At 39.1% G+C, this 13,599-nt stretch overlaps 1 protein-coding gene across 3 annotated transcripts in view; it reads right to left on the minus strand.

The window, feature by feature from the left end:
- Positions 1-13,599, minus strand: part of DPYSL5 (dihydropyrimidinase like 5) — a 60,384-nt gene that overhangs the window by 2,534 nt on the left and 44,251 nt on the right. For 2 of the 3 annotated variants that reach the window (XM_026708528.2, XM_087929070.1), the window contains exons 8-12: positions 13,132-13,288; positions 12,753-12,894; positions 8,328-8,470; positions 5,163-5,370; positions 2,916-3,084 (exon numbers count right to left, since the gene is read on the minus strand). In XM_026708528.2, the coding sequence (XP_026564313.1) occupies positions 2,916-3,084; positions 5,163-5,370; positions 8,328-8,470; positions 12,753-12,894; positions 13,132-13,288 (819 nt within the window). The remainder of the gene's footprint in view (positions 1-2,915; positions 3,085-5,162; positions 5,371-8,327; positions 8,471-12,752; positions 12,895-13,131; positions 13,289-13,599) is intronic. The other variant, XM_087929073.1, reaches the window with a different exon arrangement.

The following is a 13,599-nucleotide window of genomic DNA, read 5'->3' on the forward strand; positions in this document are numbered from 1 at the left end:
GGTTTTGGCCATGGATTGGATTGTACCCATGTGACCTCTCCTTCCATGGATCCCATTGCTCTCTATGGTTTATGAGGGAGCTGAGGGAAATGAAATGGGAGAAGACAAGGCTAAAGAATCACTGCTGGACATTGAAGGATTAATTCGACCAAACAGGGATAAAAGCCTCTATTAAGGCCTATCTTGTGGTGGTCTGCCCTTATTGTGTTTGCAGATTGCTGTAGAGGGACCTGAACCCTTCTGGAAAAGGAGAACCTAGAGATTAATCTGCAAGGTCGGGCAAAGTAATTTTCAGAGCCTCTGTCTAACAAAATGGCTGATTCATTTCCAGTTAGATACCAGCCTTGGTGCAGATGGAGATGCCTAGGGCACAGTTTTTCCTTATTCTGGGAATAAAAATCGGTTGGGCCTGTGGAAAAAGACAAGACCCTTTAACTGCAAGGTCAGCCACCTGCTCCCTCCTGCTGCACCTGCCCCTCCCATCCACCTGGATCCCATCAGGTACAGCAGAGGGGGCTCCTGGTCCCATCTGCGAAAAAACTCCATCAGATGGGTCCTAGAGCCTTTTCTGTTGCAGTACCTGCCTTCTGGAAGATCATCTCTCCTGAGGTTAGATTAGCCCAACCCTTCTGGCCTTATAGAAATCCCTCAAAACAGTTTTTCCCCCACAGCAAGCCGGGGACCCCTGGTATAGTGATCCTGCATACTGTCTACATTTTATTGTTTACATTTTTCCACCTATGGTCTTGTTTTATCTGTGTTTATTGTTTTGGTTGTTTTAATTGTTCTTGTTTTAACTGGTTTGTAGAACAGTTTTAATTATTGGTTTTATTGTATACCACACAGAGTTGTTTCACATGAGATGGGAAGCCATATAAATTTGACAAATAAATAAATGTATAATCTGGAAGAGAAAGAGATGTGCTGAAATCTAAAAGTCACCAAAAGCAGCATATTGCAAATAGTTAACCTGAACATTTTATTTTGTATAAAGAACCAGAGGGAATCCTGAACAGTGGCCATAGTCTAAGTAATGGTGAAGGATAAACTTGTTTCTCATTTCTGGCCTACCTAGGGACTACATCTTGGAAGCAATTTACATTTCAATTAAATATTAATGGGAAGTTTTTATGTAATGAAAATAGCAGCTTTAGAGAGGAGTTTTTTGTTGGAATATAATAAGAAATGAGATAGAAATATCTAAACAATATTGATTGTTATGAAAAAAACCAAATAAGGTCAGATATATTAAGAGCTTGGATAGGACTCCATTAAAAATCCCAATTGAAAACATCTTGGAAAAAAATAATATTTTTTACATAGTTAGCAAAGAAAGTACATATATGTGTCCATGAAATCAGCAAAGAACTGGGTTTGAATTGAGGGAATCTTTAGTCTTTTAGCAAAAGGTGATGCAAAAGCAGTTTCTTCCATGTGTGTAATTAGTATTGTGTGATGTACTCCGTTATTAGGCTTTCAGAGACATGGCTAAAATAAGACTGCAGCCATAATGTTTGGGGAGATCCCTTTACAATGAACACAAACTAAATCTTTGCTTTCCATTACAGATTATAAATCCAGACTTGTCAGACTGGACCATCTGGCTTCCAAGGAAGGGCTTTTCCCAAAGCTGATGCTATTCTGCCCTTCAGTGTCCACAGTTGGTGGTTGTGCTGACTTCACTTCAGCTACCTTTTTCCTTCAGAGCTGGTAAGCGCAGATAATCCAGCAAGCAATGTCAGTTCCACTTTGGTTGTTCTGCGCATACCAGAAGGGGAAAGCTGAAGTTGGCTCTCGGACAACCATCATTTTACAGAGCCAATAGCACTTAAGACTTATATATTGCTCCATAGTGCTTTACAGCCCTCTCTAAGGGTAGATATATTGCCCCCCAACAATCTGGTTCCTCATTTTACTGACCTCGGAAGGATGGAATGCTGAGTCAACCTTGAGCCACTCAGGATCGAACTCCTAGCAGTGAGCAGTTAGCCTGCAATACTGCATTCTAACCATTGCACCACCATGGCTCCTTATAGCATTGGCATATATTTTCCTGAAATTTTTGGCTGGGTTCACAGAACACATCAATCCTAAATTAGTAAAATTGGTATCTTCGTGTAAGGTACTACTCTGCAACAAAATACATTTATAGCTGGTTCACACAACCTGTTCAGACAGTAGCTGGATTTGTTGACTGGTGGAACCACAAACTCTTCAACCCCATTTTTGCTGCTGTTAGTGGACTATGTGAACATAGCCTCTGGCCTTGGAAGGTTGCTAAAAATGCTAAATGCAAAAAAAAAACCCATGCAAACCAACTTGCTATTTTAATGCAGCCAAAATACTCCAATAGACTATTCTTTCTCAAGCTCTTGATTCAATCCCCCTATGGACAGTTGTAGTCAACTAATTTTATTTCTGCCCTTTCCTTTTTGACACATATCATCTTCTGCCTGGTCTTCCAATCCTCCTTCTTGTCTCTTTCAGCCAATATAGAAGTCCACCACCATCCCCGCCCATGAAAAGCATCAGACATTCTCTAAAAAAGTCAAGACGGGGCTAGGAACAGGCGGTGCAGGCATCAAAGCAAATCAGAATGAGAAGTAGCTGTTTAGAAGTAAAGGCATGGGAGGATGAAGGGGTGGGGGGACGGGTGGCTCAGGACCAGATCCCAGTCCTAACAGGGAAGTCTGGTCCCATAGGCAGGCTGTATAAAATCAGCCAATTCTTCTAAGGAAGGACTTAGAAAGTAGCCCCGTGAAGATGGGGAGCGAGGAGGAAGCAAATAATACATAAGGCATAGAGGAGGAAGAGAGTAATGCTGGCAACCTGAGTCAAAAGGAGCATGAAGGGTGGGCAGGGTGTGCCATGTTGCTATCCACCCCAAAGAAGACTTGCTCCAGCCCCCTCCTTACCGGAAAGGCTGAAGCTGGATTCGTGGAGGTCCCTCATGCCCCCATGTCTTGTGACCGGCCGAGTGGGGGTGTCTGCAAGTGGTGTCCCCGTCTCTTTTTTCCCAGCGTGCACAACCATGGCTACGTCCCCCAGATATGGGGTGCGGTCCACGCCTTTAAGCTTTAAGCTCTAATTAAAAAAAAAAAATACACAAAATAAAGGTCAGCTTTGGCCCTCCCCAAAATACTATCTGTGGAAACTCTTTGGCGAGCCAGGCCTTAAGGAGTTAAGACCGCCTAATGTGAGAAATCCAGATTAGTCTTTTGGAGTGGATGATGGGGTTAAGACAAGTATGAGCAAATGGTCCAGCCAGGCTCTCTTAGCTGGATGAAGGTTAGAAGCCAGCTGCCTTTGACCAGAATCTGACTTAGTCAGCTGGATCATGCACAGGCCTGATAGTTTTGGGATGGGTTACATTTGGAGAGGAAATTCTGCAGAGTTGCAGGAAACAAGCACTACCATCATGGCAGGATCTATGCTAGCTTCCTCTGTACATATTTTTTCTCTAAGATCACTTTTACCTGGGTTTTATCTTATTTTTATTTATGAAGAAAATTTATATGGCCGCCCAATTCACAGTGACTTCAGGCAGCTTATAGGAGTAGAAAATTAATTAAAGCCCATCCCTCTGGTGATAACAATCAATTGACAGTAATTATTCTCCAAAATAAACATCTCTTATTCTCAATATAACTCTCCTCACTTCCTCTTCCCTTGACATTGTTCCCTAGTTGAACCTGTTTCCATATCTGTATTTCTCTTTCTTCCTGCTTCCCTCTTCCCATATGCAACACTTGATTTTTCCTTATAAAATTAAAGCTAATTTTATGTGGTGGAAAAAGAAAAAGGGGTGACTAGGAAGAAGAAGACTGAGAGTTCCCCCTCTTTTCCCTCCCTATGATCATACTAAGTTTGTTTTGCATTGCACAGCCTCATCTTTGGGATCTCTTCATTGTGTTTCACAGCACCCAAATTATGGAAAGGCCGTGGCTTTTAACTCTGTGTTGAGTAGAACCACAGGGTGTGGAGCTGTGCCCCCTCACCTGTGTAATCAGAGAGGTTTCAGGAAATCTAATCATGCTTAGAAGCTTGCATCTTATTTGACTAAATACTCATATTGGAACCAAGGGGCACCACACCAATCATGCCCATCTACCAGTGAAATCTCTTCCTCCTCTTGAGTCCTCCTGCTTAACAAGCACGTAGTGAATTCCTCTTCTCTCTTTCCCTCTATTTTTGTCAAGTCTCACTAACGTTAAACTTTAACAGTAAACATTAAAAACTAGGCATGGCCAAATTTCTTTTTGTAGGAAGAAGACTATATTTTTGTTTTTAAATATCCCTTGAGATCACTTTATGCAGCTGTTCAGAAAACAAGAAACTCCAGTGGGAAGCACACAAACTTGTCCCTCCAAATGGTTGCTTCCACCCCCATTTTCCTGAAATCAATTACTGTTCCAGAATAGTACTTCTTTAAACAGAACCCCCCTCATTGTGAAGAATTTGCTCTATTCAACCACCTCCATTTCCCCGCAAACCATTCCCACTTTCCTTAGCAGCAGAAAGTGCTTTGAGTTCTGTCGAATAATTTACAGATGATGTAGCCACTAATGTGTTATGGATTGTAATGTGTAATGTTTATCTGTTATAGATTAATACCAGCGTTAGGGGCAACATGCCTCTGAAAAGCATTTGTTGCAGAACATGATCCGGTAGATGTAACTGCAGTCATGTACAACAGTACACAACAGTGGCTCCCTTGAAGTTATCTAATTGGCTGCTGTGGGAAACTGGATGTTGGCCATATAAGCTTTTGGCCTAATCCGTGTGTACTTACTGGTCTTTGGCCACTGATCCTTTCAGTATAATAAAAATGCATTTTCATTAGCAATCATATTGCTCCAAAGCTATGTCTTTACAGTACACATATGACCTTGTTTTGCAACCCTTACATCATTTTCTATTACAATTGTTCACTATGCTAAGGGGAAAACTGTCCTCAGATCATTTTCGTAATGACGTCTTTATTCACCAGGCACTTTTCTGCACTAACTTTCCATATTGTTGCTCTTCTGTCATGCTGAGAACAGATTTGTTATCAGACAATGTGAACTTATGGAAAAGGGATAAGCAGTACAGGGAAATCACTCCCAACCTCACTTAGTCCCATGTCTCTCGCCTGCCTTTTTGCTTGTCCCTTTTGGTACCTTTTCTCGCTGCACCAGTTTCTTGTACACAGAGTCTGGAAAGGAGCGGAGAGGGCAGAACTTCCCAGTGCCTTCAGCACACATAAAGACTCCATTCTCGTAGACGACACGCCCGTGGCTTATAGTAACTAGTGGTACCCCATGGCAGCGCATATTCTCATACAGGTTCACATCACCACCTTGGACCTGGGTACTGGCTGAGATGGTCCTAGGAAAGAGCAAAGAGAAGTGAGATCTGCAGGGAACTGGCTCCACTATCTTAACTCTGACAGCACCTGTTTTTTTCCATTTCTAGAATATCCTAACTCAAAAGAAAGAGAAGACTGTCAATCAACCTTAGTTATTTTCAAAGCGTTAAGGTAGAACCACTCCACTGCTTAACAATTATAAATCAATGAACAAAGTCAAAATGAGGCCAAAGGGAATTCAAATAAAAGGCAACAACTGATCCCAGTAATTTTCTGGAAACTTCTTTTTTCTTTTCTAATTTTCCAAAACTCACACAATCTGAGTTGTTAAAAGATGGAACACTTCTCCCATCATCTTCAATATCAGGAGGAACATTAAAAAAAAATAGGGTCACCTTAGCATTGAGGCGGCCGAAGTCAACCTTCCTCTCCTGTCTCAAATTCTTAATCAGAGAGTGAAGGCAGGAAAGCTTGGGAAAAAAGAGTTTATTTATAAAATCTATATATCATATTTTTATTGTGCTTTATGGAAAGGAGAATTGTGAAGCAGGACATATTTGACAGACTCTCTGAACAAAGATAGTCTAAGTGTAACATTCTGCTTAAGACCTTACTAATGTATCTCTTAAGCATGTTCTTTCTGACAGAAGTGACATCTTTGCAACATCTGCTATGTATTGGAGAAAGGTGCAGGATGAAACTATAGATAAATAAATAGAACTATTTTTTTTTGTCAAAGAAGTAGAAGCCTTGCTTCATTTCTTAAAAACCACTGAAAAATCTGAGAAGATTCTTAATATCTTAATATAAGCTTGCTGGTTTCAGGAAATTCAGGGAACCAAATCAGAGCTTCCTTTCTGTTGACTTAAACATCAGGTGAATTTCAAGGGGTCAACCTTTAACACCATTTATCCTGAGAACTTATAAATCAGGAAGTAGCTATGCCTATACAACATGTTTAATCAGCGCAGTTGAAAACTTAGATGGATTACCTAGCTTTTTAACATGACTTACTCGATCTTTAAAAAACACTAGGATCAGGATGTTCTTATTATGATTTTATATAACAATATCTAGATATTATTATTTTGCTTTAATTCCTTAATTAACTGTATTTTCTATATAGAATTTACTTCCAGTATGATTGCACTGAATATTTTTTTTTTATTCACGGTCCTTAAATTTAGATTATACTGACCGCTGCAAATTTGGAATAAAGCTCCATCAGATGATATAACAGGATTTAAGTCTAAGTAAATATGACACTTGCAGCTTAATCCTATTATTTTATTTATATTTATTTTGTTTTTAATATCTTTAATAATATTTATTGGTTTTACATGTTATTCCCATGAAAGCCATTGTATACATCTTAATTTAAGGAAAGGTATAATAAATAAATAGATAAATAAATGCAGTATCTTGCTAGAAAAAATAGTCAGCAATTCTGTCAAATGGAGAACCTCAAAGAAGAAACTTCATTTAATGGCTCCATAATCTAGCATCATCATTAATCTAGCCTGACAGTTTTCTGCTTTTTGCAAATAAGCAGCCTGGTCTAACCTATTGAAACATCATCCTTGACACTGGACTAATTCATGTGGAAGAATCACAGTTTTCTGGCTTTATTTTGACTGTTACTGGAATATGGATTAAAATTCCATTCTATCTGCAACTAGGTCCTGGAAACATTAAATGGATTAAACTGTTTAGGGATTGTTTTAGAATAAGAAATGCTATACAAAAGTTTTCAGTAAAATACTTTTAAATTTATGCTACATAGTCGATAGCCTTTTGCTGTGCCAGTCCTCTGTCCCCTGTCCTCTTGTCTAGTGATTAAATTAACATAGTATGGGTTTTTGTATTCCTCATAGAAACACTAACTCAAATATTTATGGCATCCAGTCATACCTAATGCCAAGTTATAAGGTTGCCTTGGGAGCAAATATTCTGCCCACAGGCTCTGCCTTTGAGGGGATCAGGTAGCAAATTTTTTTCTGGGGCTTTATGATTTTGTTATCTAGCATAGGGTACTAAGATCCTGTGCTCACAATGACAATGTGATGTGGTAATTAAAGTGTTGGATTGGTACCGGTTAGATCCAGGTTTCAGTCCATTCTCAATCACAGAAACTCATGGGCTGACCTCAGACCAGTCACTTTTTTCCCAGCTAAACCTACCTCACAAGATTGTTGTTGTGGGGGGAAAATCAAGAGGATGGGACATTATGTATGTGATTTTGAATTCTTGAATGAAAAGTGGGATATATATTGGTTAATGAAATTATGGACAGGTTGATCATTCAATGAATATTTAGATACTGTGGTTAATATCCTCTCTCCCAATACCTTACATGGCAGTTAGAAGGACTAGCGCATGTTCCCAACTACCTATCCATTCTCAGATATTTCCAGTGGTATAAATAGAGTTAAGTCAGGAGTTGCAGCCACCTTGGAATCCCTGGCACAAGGAGCTCCACCTGAATCTTCAGTGTTTTTAAAAAAATCAAAATCTGACTATGGCCTGCTGCAAGACAACATCTCCTCATATAACAATCTAAACATCTTATCCTGCAGAGTGGATGGCTGGTGAGATAGGAAACAGGGTAAGCATGGCAGACAACCTGAATTCCCTAGCCATCTTCCACACATCTAAAAACTGTCAAAGTTGAGAAACACTGAATTAGAGGGACAGCAAATAGCCACCAAACCTCTCTTTCCCCCCATCTAACAGTCATACAGACTCTTGATCTGGCAGCCCTAAATTTGCTGGTGCAATCCATTGGCAAGAGTGGGCCCCGAGCCTTGATTGCTGCCATTCCTCCCTGAAAATGAATTTCGTGTATAAGTCTTAGCATCAGAATAAACCCAGTGGCTTCTCTAAGTTGGGATGTTCTGCATCTGAAATTTGCACAGAAGTTTCTTGTTAGGACTCTGGCTTTTCCTCTCCCCCCGCTCCCATTTTCCCCAGTGCCTACTTGGTGGCCTCAGGGTCCCACACAACTACGTCTGCATCAGCTCCAGGAATGATGCGGCCCTTGCGAGGGTAGAGGTTGTAGATCTTGGCAGCATTAGAGCTGGTGATTGCAACAAAGCGGTTCTCATCCATCTTGCCTCCTACCTGCAAAGAAGCAGAGTCTGAAGCCATATAAGAACAACAAATGTTTGCTATTTCCTGCTTATTCCCTTATATGAACCACCGCTTCTTGATCAACTGTTCATTTGAAGTTTAATTTTTCCTCAAATGCTGTGTTCTTTTTTCCCCCCTAAGGCCCAGCTTTTAATTTGGATGATAAAATGATATGCAAGTGTACAAGTATAGGGCTACAGAAGCCACTCAGTTGCCTCAGACTGTGAGATGGATGGCAAATAAATTTAATAATAGCAATAATAGTTACAGAGAACTGCCTTTTTCATGAAGATTGTGACCAAAGGACAGATTTGAAAATATCAACCTGACAGCCATTGTTCTTATGCCTATTGGGGACAAATGGCTTTGAAGACTGTGTTTGTGATGGAAAGCAGGAAGCTATAGAAGAATGGCATAGAAACACTAGGCAGGATTCTGCTATACTATAAGATGAAAAATAGCAATTATTTATTGAATGAATCAGCAAAATACTCTTGGGTGATTGCCAATCAAAGAAAACAATTCTTTAATAATAAAATGCAAAGAGTATAGTGGTTGCAATAGTGTACAACTTGGACCACAGAGCTCCCTTCTAATTTTTGAACTAATCACTTTTTCAGCCTGACTTACTTCTCAGGTTTGTACTGAAAAAATTGAAAAGAACTTATATAAGCCACTTAAGCTGTCAGAGAAAAGGCAGAATATCAGTGAATGAATGAATGAAAATATAAACAAAAGCACTAATAAAACAAATCTAGTAGCAAAAAAATCCAATAATAAACACTCAAAATAGCACTATCATTCTTAATAGTTGTTAGCATGTATTCATAATTAAAATTATTTTTATCAACTTTCAGTAATGTATGAAAGCACCTCAGATACATAGAAGATACCTTTTTCATATGGCAATTGGCTGCCTTCTCAACTAACAGAAAAAAAAAAGAAAGCAATGTAATTATCCTGTACAGGCTTCTTTTGAAAACAGAGAATTTCCTTGGGAAACTGAAGCACAAGATAACAGCACCTGATTACCCAGAGTAGCTCCCATTCACAACTCAGTGTATTTTTTTTCTTAAATTAGAGAACAGGAATTTAGTCATTGCCTACTCTATTTACAAAGCAACTTATCTGCTCTAAGTGTGAAGCAAGGGAGCTTGCCAACTGAGAGCCACTATTATCAAGATAAAAATGGAGCATGAGCATTAAATTTATGTGTTACAGCTGCATCTAAGACCCAGAAAAAAACACTCCAGAGAGTGAGAATGGAGTAAGAAACAATTTCAGGAAGCATAGAAGAGAGGGAGAGTCATTTGAGCATCACAAATCAGATCTGGAGAATTTCCAGAAAAGGAATGAAATCAATCTTTACCAAAGTCATATAGAACCTAAGAGAACCAATGTGCAAAAATCTTAATAAATTTATCAGATTTCTAACAAATAGTTCACTTTTTCTCCTTTAGGACTCTTGGTCTCCAGAACATTTTTCACTTCCAATTCTATAAGGAAGAAGGTTATTGCAAGTTAACTGTCATAGATCTTAAAAATCATCATAGAGCAACTTTCATTATTTGGCAGGATTGCTGCTATTAAAATGAATATTCTTCCAAAATTCCTCTATATATTTCAGACGATCCCAATCAAAGTACACATTTTTTTAAAGAACTTAATAAAATAAAATAAAATAAAGGTAAAATAAAATAACAGTAAAATTCATCTGGCAAGGGAAAAAACCTAGAATAAACTTAAAGACAATGCAGGATAGGGCTGGCACTTCCAGGGGAGGGCTGGCACTTCCAAATTGGGAGTTGTATTATAGTGCAGCCTCTTTAGTATGGTTGAAGGAATGGGTCAATTTAACCAATAAGAGAATATTATTCTTAGAAGGCCATGACTTGCAAAGGGGATGGCATGCTTTTTATGGGATGTTGGGAAAACTAGCCAGAAATACTTTCACAGTATTCAATAATGAATACTGAATATTGAATACAATATTCAATACTTTCACTGATTCAATAATGAATCAGAGATTCATTATTGACTAATTGGAAGAAAATACGGAAAAAACACTTTAAAAATACCAATTTGGATTTCAACAATGGAGGCCATGATTCACCCAAATAATTTGAATCTTACTAAAATGATTAAATATAAGAACCTATTGGATATGCAAGGAAATCTGAAACCGCGGCAAGAACTTCAAGATCGGGGACTAAAAATTGATCAGTGGGCATATCTTAGAAATTCAAAGTAGATATAAAAAGGACAAGAAAGAATTTGGAATTAACAATAAACTCCAGCAATTAGACAAAATTTTATTAGGATCAGGCAAATATATATATATATATATATAATTATTTATTAGAAGTAGAATTTGAAGAAGAAATTGTAAAAGGGAATATGATAGCCTTGAGTAGGAATATAGGACGCAGTATCACCATAACAGAATGGGAAAAGGTCTGGGGTAGAAATAATAAAATTACAAAATTGGTAGCATACAAAGAAAATGCCTATAAAATGTTTTACAGATGGCACCTTCCTCCCTCGAGATTAGCAAAGATGCACTCCAATATGAGTCCGAATTGCTAGAAATGCAAAAAAAAAAAGAAGGAACCTTCTTCCATATGTGGTGGTCCTGTATAGAAGCTCAAAAATATTGGCAGAAAACAAGAAATTGGCTGGAGGAAATAACAAGAGAACAGATTGGATTCAAACCAGAGTCCTTTCTATTAGGGATCTTTGATAAACAAATACCCCAAAAGTGAAATATATAATAATACATATTTTGACAGCGCCAGATTGGCTTTTGCACAATGTTGGAAACAGCCTCATGTTCCATCAGAGGAGATGATTATTCAAAACATTTCAAGTTGTGCAGAAATGGACAAATTAACCTTGGCACTAAAAAACAAAGACACTTCAATATACTACAACAGCTGGAACTGCTGGTACAAATGGATAGATCAAAGATAGATTTCACAGTAAAAGGCAAAAGAGGATAGGATAGAACCATAGTAGTGATATATAGATATATAAGTTTGTATATGGCATAAAATAAGGATAAAAAGGAGGTCTCACAAACTGTTGAAGATGAAAATGTTTTTAATTGTGTTCTTTTTCTTTCTATTTTCTTCTTCCTTTCTTCTTTTCTTTTTCTCTCTTACATTTGTGTATGTGTTGTTGGTCTGTTTTAATTGTAAAATCAATAAAATTTATTTAATAAGAAAAAAATCATCATAGAGCAATGGTACCTAACCTTTTGGGGATCCTGTGTCAAAAATTGAGCACACACCAGCGTGCACACACTCGTGTGCCACCACCCAGAATGCAATGTATGTCCCCCTCCCCACTCCCTCTGCGCATGCATGCACAATCCCCACCTCACCCCCTTACCTGCACTGCACCTCACAGCTGATTTTTCTGTTGGTTTGAGGCCTTTTTTGGCCTCTCAGAGATTTGGAAAAAGCCTCTGCAAGGCTTTTCAGGCTGAATTATAGGCCTGTTTCGTCACTTCCAGTATTACAGTATTACACTTCCAGTATTATAATTTGGCCTGAAAAGCCTTGCAGAGGCTTTTTCCAAGCCTCTGGGAAGCTGAAAAAGGCCTCAAACCAACCCAAAGAAATCAGCTGTGAGGCACACGCATGCACAGTGAGGTAAGTTTGCCTGTCGCTCACATGCCAGCACAAATGGAATGTTGGAAGCATTGAAGTGCTTCTGTGGTAAAAGCATCAGCTGGTGACATCACTTTTGATAGTGGGGGACGCCCAGTTTTTTTACATCACAGGGGATGCCCAGTTGAGGTCTCCTTTCATGTCCCCATTAAGTTGCCCACCGATGTGATACCCATCTATCTACTCATGGTTGCCCACTTTCAAACTGCTGGGTCGGCAGAAGATTGGAATGAGTGAGAGCTCACCCCATCATGCGGCAGCAACCAGGGCTTGAATTGTGAGCCTGTCAATCGTCAGCTCTGTGCCCTAACAGCATGAGCTACCGCGCTCCTATTGTAAGAGATGAATGTGGTAAAGATATATGAAATTGGGTTTTTCATGGAAAATGTGGATAGCAATTTTTTTCCACAATATTTAAAAACTGGATCATCCACAGACACATAAAACGATAAGCCCATGATTTACTCCTGCAGGAATCTTATTTCTGAGATCAGTAAACTCTGCTTCTGGATCCAAACAAGTCTTTAATTTTTTTCTACCAGCTTAGTATACTTTCCTGCTCCTTTCTTAACAGCCAAATTTCCTCTGATACCATTACTTACCACTCCACGTTCCCAGATGACAGCCATACGGTCCTGCACCCCACTGACTCCATGGGGGATCTTAGTGAAGTCTTCCTTCCCCATTGCCTTCTGTTTAGTGGTGAAAGGTCGGTGATCAGAGGCCACAACATTCACAGTGTCACTGAGGGGAAAGATAAAGGAAGACATAGGGTAAATCCTAAGTACAGTTTGTTGTGCTGGTATTTCTCCCCAGATTTCACATGAGTCGTAGGGTTGAGTGGTCTAAAAATTTCATGAATGAGTGAATGAATGGTCACAGACTTTCCCTTTCAAATCTGCTCTTTTCTATCCCTTTTAGATTACGTTGTAATTGATTCTTCAGGTATTATCTAGAGTTAAGTAATCCAAAGCTTCTTACTTGGCAAGCAAACTCATGAGGTAGGTGGAGGTGTTTGTATCTAGCCGCAAGGGTGGCACCGTGACGTAGGCTGCTGCATGGGACCAGTCCTGGTGATAGTAATGTAAGCCTGTTAACGTAGTATGTGCTGTGGTGGTCTCTGCATACACAACCTTGCCTGCAGGTAAGAAAGGGGAGAAACCATTGACCCCCCCCCCACACAAAGAGTTAGATTCAATCTTTTTATAGAGTTCAATACATCATAGAGTGATAAATAGATGAGGCAACTCATCAGTCTTTATCTGATATTGAATTATCTGCATAGGGTGAGTAAACCCCTGGGAAAGACTTTGAGAAAACTGTGGGTAGGAGATTGGAAGAGGAAAATAGCACTCTTTGTAGCGCTACGTTTAGATATAAAGCTATTAAAATGCAGGAAAAGTCTTTGGAACCAGGATGGGGTAAACTGAAAGGCAGGATTCAAAGTCT

This window comes from Pseudonaja textilis, chromosome 1, assembly GCF_049901715.1.
Source record: "Pseudonaja textilis isolate UNSWEBS1 chromosome 1, rPseTex1.2, whole genome shotgun sequence".
In the NCBI taxonomy this organism is placed as follows: Eukaryota; Metazoa; Chordata; class Lepidosauria; order Squamata; family Elapidae; genus Pseudonaja; species Pseudonaja textilis.